We start from the raw sequence: 9,851 nt of genomic DNA on the forward strand, positions 1-9,851 counted from the left end.
TTCTATATTTTTTAATCTTACGTATAATCCTACGTTCTAAAGAAGTCCTTAGTTACTAACCATGTATACTACTCTATCTGTTTCATGTTATAAAACGTTTTGACTTTGGTTAAAATTAAATTGTTTTAACTTTGATCAAGTTTATAGAGAAAAGTAGTAACACTTTTAATCCAAGATAAATTTATTATGAAAATATATTTAATTATTGATTTGATGAAACTAATTTAATATTATAAATATTATATATTTGTTTATAAACTTACTCAAATTTAAAACAATTTGACTTTGACTATAACCAAAACGTCTTAGGACATGAAGCGGGGGAGTAGGCAATAGCTGATAATTCCAATTTGATGGGTGGGGTACACAGCCACATCTTACCAAAGCTCAGTTCTCGCGCCAGCACTATGATCTGAACCGCACATCTCATGATCGGCGGTCTAGCCCTCTGTGCACACCACTCTCACATGCGAAATAGTCCCCTTCTATTTTCCCCTTTTTCTTATCTTATTATTACAAAATCCCTTTTAAGAGGGCGTCCCAGCCGCACCGCAGTCCGCACGTCCGCAGCACGCCACGGTAGCGCGACACCCGGCCTTCCGCCCGGACGCCAAAAATAACAAACAAACCACGACCCGATCGCGAATCGCAGGGAGAGGAGACAGGGAGAGAAGAGAGAGAGAGAGAGAGAGAGAGAGAGAGAGAGAGAGCGGAGGAGAGAGGCGGCTCGCCGGCTCGAGCTCGACTGCTCCCCACTCGCGGCCGGGAGGGAGGGAGGGGGAGAGAAAGGAGAGAGGTGATTCGATGGAGGCGAAGGGGGAGAATGACGCGCGGGCGCCGCTCCTGGCGGAGCGGCGGCGCAACTCGGTCGGGTCGATGCGCGGGGAGTTCGTGTCGCGGCTGCCCAAGAAGGTGCTCGACGCCGTCGACCCCGAGAGGCCGTCCCACGTCGACTTCTCCCGCTCCAAGGGCCTCCGCGAAGGTACCACGCTGGACAGCCCTCCCCGCATTACTTCTTTGTAAAGCGCGTTCTGATCTTTCCCCCGTTTTCGATCTGTCCTTTGTCCTTTGAGGTTTGGCTGTGGCAACGTTGCATGAAAGTTGTGATTCTTTTTAGGCTCTCCTTTTTGTTAGTCATCACTTGGGTGTTTGTGAGTTTGTCTTTGGGGTTTGGCTGTAGTAGCTTTTCAGAATTACGGTGGATAATGCCGTTCTTGCTGGTGATCGCGCGGTCGATGTTGTTGTATGGATGGAAATCGCCTTCTATTCTTGATTCACCATCCACTTGCGCGTGCTTGGTAGTTGTGTGTCGTCCTTTGGTATACCGTTTGACGGTGACGGATCAAGTTCGTGGGTTTACTATCTTTTGGTTCGCATTTTTACGGTCTTTTCATATGGTTTTAGCGATTGTAACATATTGAATGACTCCTAATAGAATGACACGCAGATCTCCTTCTGGTTCTAAAGAATAACAGGTGGCGATTTATCCCGACTATAATGTTTTCATGCATGCTCCTAGGCAAAGGTCATTCGTTATATGTTCTTTAAAAAATGCTAAGCAGCTATCAATTGTGTACGAAAAATCTTTCAGGACAATGTTATTTCTTTCTTGCTCTGATGCTCTCTCTAACGGACATGCTCTTTTTTTTTAGCCAAAGGGGGAAGAAGAGTACATAGTTCAAGAGATACAACCAATAGAAAGAAAAGGCAGTAGCTTGGGTAGGGGGAGGGCTATCTCGCAGCCCATCTAGAGTTCTTTTTTTTAAAAAAAAATCTAAATTGCTAGAAAGGAAACTGTTGTCGAAGTTAAAGGAATTACACATCAAGGAGAACATCTCCGTTTGATCTTTCTGTCTCCTCTGCATTTCTTCTTTGTCCAGGAGAACCAGGACTTCCACTGTTCCACAGTCTATTTCCTCCACCAGAACAGTACTTTTTCTCCGGTCCTGGTCAACGTAATACAAAACATGGGTATACCGGCCTTTGTTTACCTGAAATTTTAGCTGTGCCTTTTTTAATTCTGCCTGCCTGCCGTTCAATTCATTTTAGCACTATATACTTCCCTTTCCAACTTTGGTCTTTATGTCTTTTGAAATTGTAGCTTAGATACTAAAACACGTCAAGACTAAATTACAGTTTGTCAAACCGAGGTGATATGTAGATTATACAAAAACCAGCCGGCGTTGGCTGTTAATACCAATATATTTGCAAGGATGTTCTGCATCTACCAGTGGAAATTTTTGACTTCTCTACCAATAGCATGTACTAAAAATTTGGTTACGAGATTTCATTGGTTGTACATTTAATTATTGTATTGCCATTTTGTTCCCTGTCTCTTTCTTTAAAATAAGTGAGGTGGGTGGGATGTATTTTATTTATTTTTAATCCACGATTTGATGTAACCCTGCCTAGCTGTATCAGGATTGTGAGACTGTCAATTGTCGCTAAGTGGAAAAACATACACCTTTACTTTTCATAAACGACTACAAACTGTGTTAAAAATGGTGGGATGAAAACACTTAATGCAAATATTACGAAATAAGTAATACTCTTTGTATCAGGGAGAGAAATATAGAAGTATAATGTGGTGTTTACTCTTTAGTATTTCTTATGCAGTAAGTTCTCAGTTGTATGAATCACCACATATCTTTCTTGTACTGGCATTAAGTATAGAGATAAGATTTGCAAATCCTGGACTATAATAAACTAGTTTTTATTGTTCCTATATTCACATCATTTTTTAGAGTTTGTTCTTATTAATAATTTTTTCACTACAAACTCTTAATATAACTGTTAAGATAAGGTGTGCCCAATGTGTCATACGGCTTATTCCTAATATTTCATAACCCTGGACAAACTCCCCATAATCCATATGAAGGGTAACACCAATTAAATTCTCTCTTTTTATATGCTCAAAAGACACTGCTTTCCTTCATGTGATATGGTTACCTTTTGGGCTAATATAGGAGAGAAAGAATACTACGAGAAACAATTTGCCACCTTGAGATCCTTTGAGGAAGTTGATTCAATAGAAGAATCCAATGTAATGAGTGAAGAAGATGATATTGCGGAGCAAAAGCAGAGTGAGTTTGCCATGAAGATATCAAACTATGCAAACATGATTCTTTTGGCGTTGAAGGTTGTACTTTCCCGATTCATTTTAATCCCTTTTTTAACATTCATCTAGGCTGACTTTATTATACTTCCACACCATCATTAGATATATGCTACAATTAAAAGTGGATCAATTGCTATAGCTGCCTCGACATTGGACTCGCTGCTTGATCTCATGGCTGGCGGTATCCTTTGGTTCACACATCTCTCGATGAAGAGCATCAACGTCTACAAGTATCCTATTGGTAAACTGAGGGTGCAGCCTGTTGGAATCATCATCTTTGCTGCTGTAATGGCTACATTAGGTATGCTTGCAACTTTGCCAGGACAAGAATGGACAATCAAGTCATGTCTTTACTTGCTTTCTTTGTATATGCAACAGTATTGTTGTCTTCAAACTACAAAATTTATTACTCAACTTAGTATGGTCTTTGTGCCAAAATTATGCATTAACACAGCAATGTGCTTTTTATTTGCATTTCCAGGATTCCAAGTATTTGTTCAAGCTGTGGAAAAGCTGATAGTGAACGAGACTCCAGATAAATTGACTCCAGTGCAACTCACATGGCTATATTCTATCATGATTTTTGCAACAGTAGTTAAGCTAGCCCTCTGGCTCTACTGCAGAACATCTGGTAACAAGATAGTCCGTGCCTATGCTAAGGTTTAGATCTTTCTCCATGTTTTAATTTCAATAGATGCTTTGAAAGGCAAATGAGTGCAGTTTCCCAAAGTTTGTTGGGTTGGTATTCACAGGATCATTATTTTGACGTCGTCACGAATGTTGTGGGTTTGGCTGCTGCTGTCCTTGGTGATATGTTCTACTGGTGGATTGACCCAGTTGGTGCAATTGCCCTTGCAGTGTACACAATTACAAACTGGTCTGGAACGGTGTGGGAAAATGCAGGTTTGCAGTACTCCAGCATCTGTTGCATTCGTTTATAATTGGCCTACCCCCCTCCCACATCCATTATCTGTTGTCGTAGTAAAAAGTTTCATACCAGAACTCTTGTTAGGATCAATTGCTTTGATAGGCCTAATGGACATGGAAATCTGATGAACTAAACCCATGCAAGAAGCAGGATTGTAGGGAACATGTTTTTCCGAAAAAAAATATATAAATTGACTCACCATATAAGTGTAATTCCTGCACAATTCCTTATGTGTTCTGAAAGTTACTTACTAGATTAACTGGCAGATAGTCCTATACTGAATTAATGATGCTTATTGCTATCCTTGATGCAGTGTCACTAGTGGGTGAATCAGCTCCGCCAGAAATGCTGCAGAAGTTGACATATTTGGCCATCAGACATCATCCTCAAATCAAGCGTGTCGATACAGTTCGAGCATACACCTTTGGGGTTCTTTACTTTGTTGAGGTTGGTACCTCAGTTTTTCTGTTGCCTTGCTGTTTTTTTCCCTTTTAGGTAAATATATATGCTCTTCCCAGCTAATTTGATCAACGGACTGGCAGGTTGACATTGAGCTGCCAGAGGAATTGCCCCTTAAGGAGGCACATGCTATTGGAGAATCACTTCAAATAAAGATCGAGGAGCTCCCAGAAGTCGAGCGGGCATTTGTTCACCTTGATTTCGAGTGTGACCACAAGCCAGAGCACAACATTCTCAGCAAGTTGCCTAGCAGCCAACCATGACCACCAACTTGAATTCCACCGTGAAACGAATTAGCTGGCTTGTTCGCTTGCCATGCAGGATGTGCTACAGTACGTGCCGCATTATGCTATATGAAACGGCTGAAGACAAATGAGATTGTCTGGCCATCATTTCTGAAAGTAGGCCTAAGAGAATACTGTATTAGTTAAGTACCTATATTAGAGATTATGTGGACTGAACTTGTGCATCCCTCTGTTTAAGAGTTTTGTTGTGAGGAAAGTTCAGCACAAAGGGGAAATCACGTTCTGGATGATCTCAAGCAATTTTTTTGTTCTGAAATTCAGGTCAGTTGTAAATATTGTCTGGTTTGCTTAACAATGGTGTGTAAGTGCCCTACATTGCTGGGAAGGTCAAGGTGTATGTGCTAAAAGAAACTCATTTTAACAAATGTGGTTTTGCCTTTTTCAGCCCAACATCAGGCCCAGCACTCTTTCCAAATTGAGAAAGGAAAACAGAACTGGCCCAGTAGGTGTAAACTGGATGCAAAGCAATGCACCCGGCAAACATCCAGCAAACAACAAGCAGTAAAAATTTACAACGTAAAGCCTCTTCGATAGACCGGATATTTTCATTTATTGAATTTGAAATTCTTTTGAAATTTCTTCACAGTGCAAGTACTTCTATTAGGATTGTAGGATGATTCTTCTGCAGTTGTACCCTTTGTCACTAGTGGTTGTACCATTGCAGTCCGTAGTACGGCCGTGGGACTGTCTGTAAGCCACGCATTATTGGCTGAAATGCTGAATTTTAGTAGATGGAATCGCGCACTGGCCTATACCTGGTAGTATAATTATTATTCAGTCGATCAGATCTGTCTGGAGTAATGCCATGTTAGGTGATATTTTGTGTGCTAGTGCGTCGAATCCAATCTGATCTACTCACCTCCCCGTGAAGACGTTGACACCCTCTGATATACTCCATGTACCATGGATTGAAGTTCCGGACATGTATGAAAGTTTCGGAGAATTCGGCCCGATTCCCTCAACTTCACCATTAATAATTACATGAAAGATGACATGTTTAAGTGAAGGGGGCTGCTATACATGTAGGTATCTGATGATACATGTGAGTAAAAGGGAAAGTACCACTTCATGCCTCACCTACGTCGTAAAGTTGGTACCACTTGATACCTGGACGATGACAAATGACGTGCTGGCCTCCGAGCACTCCTCCCCCCACTGCCGCACCAGCCAAATGCGGCCGTCTGCCATCCCCCCCCCCCCCCCCCGACTAGCCACCCGTGGCCGTCCAACAAACCACCGCGTCGTGCAACTCACCGGCGGACCACTGCCGTTGTTGGGCTCACCACGACGGCCTTCAGCCATCGTCTGCGCCGGCTTCCGGGCGAGGGCCTCCCTGCCGTCACCCACGCCCACCGCTGCCCTCGCTGCGGGGGACGGCCCGCGTCGTGCAGCTGACGTCGTCGTCCTCCTCCGCGCCGCTCGGCCTCCGTACCCGCTCCCGGCCGCGCGCGCCAGCAGTCCCCGTCGCCGCCATCACGATCACTCAACCCGTGGATCTGGGCGGGGGTTTCCGCCGTCAACAACGAACGCCTTTACCACCCATCGCTAGACGGCGCCGCCACCACTCTGCCCTGCCGCCAACCGTCGTCCCGCCGGATCCAGCCGGAACGGCGCATATTGCCACCGCCGCAGCCCGGCCAGCTCCTCGGGTTGTCCGAGCGTACGCTGGGCAAAGCCCTGCCGTCGTCGTCCTTGCGGCCGCGTGGCTTTGTCGGCACCCGCTCAGGCAGTGGCGAGGCAGAGAAGGAGGAGGGAAGGAGGAAGTCAGTGGTGGCATCGCCTCTTGTGTCGCCCATGGGAAGGGCGACGTGAGCTAAAAAGTGTTCTGCTGCTTTTGTGCAACGTCGAGGTTCGGCGCGTAGAGGCACGTCTAGTGGCAGTGGAGGCTGGCACGACACGAGGAGGTGCGACCGGGCGGCGGTGGAGGCCGGCTTGGTGCGAGGAGGCACGACCAGCGGCGGGAGGCTGGCTTGGCGCGATGGATGTTCTACATCGTATGCTCGTATCAGTTGCGACGTTTTAAGATGTGGAGAAGTTTGGTTTGGTTTAATGTCTTTGTTTATGTAACAATCGTCTCTTATATATAATATAATCAACATTGTTTCGCAAGAAAAAACAAACGTATGAAATTCTCATTAAACACATTTTTATACATATTTACCTTTTACTAGCTTATTCATAAAAAAATAAATACTCCCTCCGTTTTATAATATAAGACTTTCTAGCATTGTCCATATTCATATAGATATTGATGAATCTAAACATATATGTGTGTCTAAATTCATTAACATCTATATGAATGTGGACAACGATAGAATGACTTACATTATAAAACGTACATTATAAAACGGAGGAAGTATGTACTTGAAAAAAAAGTAGCAAGATACATTTGATTTCTTAGACATTTTTTTATTGATAAATGTTTTAGAAATTCATTCGTCTATAAAAAACCAATCTAATACTGGATGTGACACATCCTAGTACTATGAATCTGGACATACCTCTATCCAGATTCGTTGTACTAGAATATGTCATATCCAATCCTAAATTCATTTTTTTGGCGGAGGAGTAGAAATCAATAATACCGAAGAATCACATTAGTTAGTTCTGACTCTAATGTAGTAAAAAATAGTTAAGCATGGGACGGTCTTAATCAGGCCTGGCCTAGGGGGGGTCGAGCTGTGCCATCGTAATGAGCCCTCGAGGTCAAAGGGCCCAACCCCATATATATATGCTATGGAAATAAGAGCCTATAGGCCATAGGAACTTAGATTTAGAAAGCCCACGAGAGGAAAGATATATAACTTGTTTGATAAGAATTTTTTTTTATACATTACATTTGTTAGAAACATCATTATATTATCAGAGTTGTATTAAAGGCCCATCTTTTTAGCTCCGTTCCAGGCCATTAAATTAACAACACCGGGCCTGGTTTAATAGGTTTAGCACCTAGCAGCACGGAGCTACACTCCTACTAGTACTATCTAAGAACATCTTTACTTCTTTAAAAGAGGTAATAGTGGTGACAGTGAATCTATCACCCACTAACTCTGTTGTATACTACGGCTGTGTTCTTTGCTCTGAATTCCCAACTTCTCTTCCCTCTGTCTCGCGCGCACATTTTTCGAACTGCTAAACGGTACGTTTTTTTACAAAAAAAAGTTTATATATGAAAGTTGCTTTAAAATTTCATATTAATCAATTTTTCCCAAAAAAAAGTAAATACTTAATTAATCATAAGAAAATGCGTTGCTCCGTTTTCCGTATGGAGGAAGTGAGTTCCCAACTCAATATAACAAACAACATCTTCCAGTATTTTAATTTTACAAAACGGTCCTTCTACATATTGTTAATATTTTATTTCATCTCTACAATTTCAGTTTATCAATTATCATCATGGAAAGACATCTACATGAATCAGGGACGAAATTGTTCCATAAACTTTACAATTAACTTGTTCCAAACAATAGCACATGTATAATTCATTTTTATTTGTAGCCAAGCACGGGTATTTAGCTAGTTTGGGAAAAATCTGACACCCATGTACAAACTCATCGTAGCTTAGTCAGTTAGATTTTTTATGATGTAACCTGTCATTTTGAAAGTTCTTAACTTAACATAAGTGCTCAGAGTTAATGCTAATTATATTTTTATTTATAGGTGGCATAGACAGCGGGGTGTTTATGGTTACTATGTTAATCTCAAGATATATAGGAACTGTCTTCGAATGCATTTGTGATAATGTCGTCAATCTCTCTTAAGATATACTAATCCAGTCTTCAAAACAATTTTATCAAAACTAAGATATATTGGTTCAATCTTTGAAAGTATATGTGGTGACTTTCGTAGACGCAAAACTAACCGCCACATGTTCGTACTGTTGTGGCTTTACATGAAAGCTCCTTTACATCATTAGCGAGTCACAAATTCACAGTTATATAGAAGCACAGTGAGTCACAATTCACAGTTTTATAGTAGGAATAATGAAATCTAGAGTTTTCCAGTAAACTGCATGGTGTAACTTTAAGGATTTACATCAACGGCCAATAATTTCAAAGGAAGTTCTAAGATTAACGACTACTCACACCGTCAAAAAAAAAAAGACAAACCTTGGTTTCCGTCTCCAACATTTGACCGTCCGTCTTATTTAAAAAAATTATAAAAAAAAATTAAAAAGATAAGTCACGCATAAAATATTAATCATGTTTTATCATCTAACAATAATGAAAATACAAAATAAAAAAATTTCATATAAGACGGACAGTCAATGTTGGACACGACGGAGGGAGTAGACTGTGTTTAGATCACGCTAAAATTGGAAGATTGATTGAAATTGGGACAATGTGATGGAAAAGTTGTAAGTTTATGTGCGTAGTAAAGTTTTGATGTGATGGAAAAATTAGAAGTTTGAATAAATATTTTGAAACTAAACACGGCGTAGTAGTCCCTATTTATCATCTTCACAAGGTCAGATCAACACGTGACAAAATTATATCCTCTTTGGGTTTGCAGCAACAGTGGATACGGTACCCACGTACGTCACTGGTTTCCTGTTCTCCGATTAAGCAGCACTTGCACGGCCGGACAGGCGTACAGTATAGCATCAGGCCATCAATCCATCCATCACCGGCTGCGCTGCACACACATCGTGTCGCGCTGCTTATGAAACGGTGTCATCATCGTCGTCTCCATATATCCCCCCCGGTCCCCGGATCTCGCACATGGGGACATAACGTCGCCCTCCCACGGCGAGGCGATGACGACACGATGGCATTCCCCACCCCACCCCATCCACTGCCCCCCTCTCCGTCGTGCACAGCTTCCGCGCACGCGCACCGTGCGCTGGTGGCATGCGCCCACGGTGCATCCACCGGCCCATCGCTGGTCCGCCAGGTGCGATGCATCGCGCGCACCGAGCGGCGACCGCTCCCGTGGCATGATGGGTGATGGCTCAACGATTTTCTTGCGTCTCTTGGAACAGTTCTTCTTTTTTTTTTCTCTCTTCTTATCTGCTTTTGTTTTCGGTGCTCAGGGCTGCTGT

The 9,851-nt window shown here is 42.4% G+C and overlaps 1 protein-coding gene across 1 annotated transcript; it reads left to right on the top strand.

Annotated features, from left to right (window-relative positions):
* The first annotated feature begins 549 nt into the window (after positions 1-549).
* LOC127768834 (metal tolerance protein 4) lies at positions 550-5,040 on the top strand. Its single transcript, XM_052294488.1, has 7 exons — positions 550-982; positions 2,967-3,139; positions 3,221-3,419; positions 3,600-3,778; positions 3,871-4,021; positions 4,360-4,493; positions 4,589-5,040. The coding sequence occupies exons 1-7, from the start codon at positions 805-807 to the stop codon at positions 4,766-4,768; spliced, it is 1,194 nt and encodes a 397-aa protein (XP_052150448.1). The 5' UTR covers positions 550-804; the 3' UTR covers positions 4,769-5,040.
* The last annotated feature ends 4,811 nt before the right edge of the window (positions 5,041-9,851 follow it).

The sequence above is a fragment of the Oryza glaberrima genome, chromosome 3, assembly GCF_000147395.1.
Source record: "Oryza glaberrima chromosome 3, OglaRS2, whole genome shotgun sequence".
Lineage (NCBI taxonomy): Eukaryota > Viridiplantae > Streptophyta > Magnoliopsida > Poales > Poaceae > Oryza > Oryza glaberrima.

What these genes read in the sequence shown, in the direction of transcription:
- LOC127768834 (XM_052294488.1), top strand. Translation starts at nt 805, where the DNA reads ATGGAGGCGAAGGGGGAGAATGACGCGCGGGCGCCGCTCCTGGCGGAG. An exon ending in CTCCAAGGGCCTCCGCGAAG is followed by an intron (nt 983 to 2,966) that starts GTACCACGCTGG and finishes GGGCTAATATAG; the next exon opens with GAGAGAAAGAATACTACGAG. An exon ending in AACGGTGTGGGAAAATGCAG is followed by an intron (nt 4,022 to 4,359) that starts GTTTGCAGTACT and finishes TCCTTGATGCAG; the next exon opens with TGTCACTAGTGGGTGAATCA.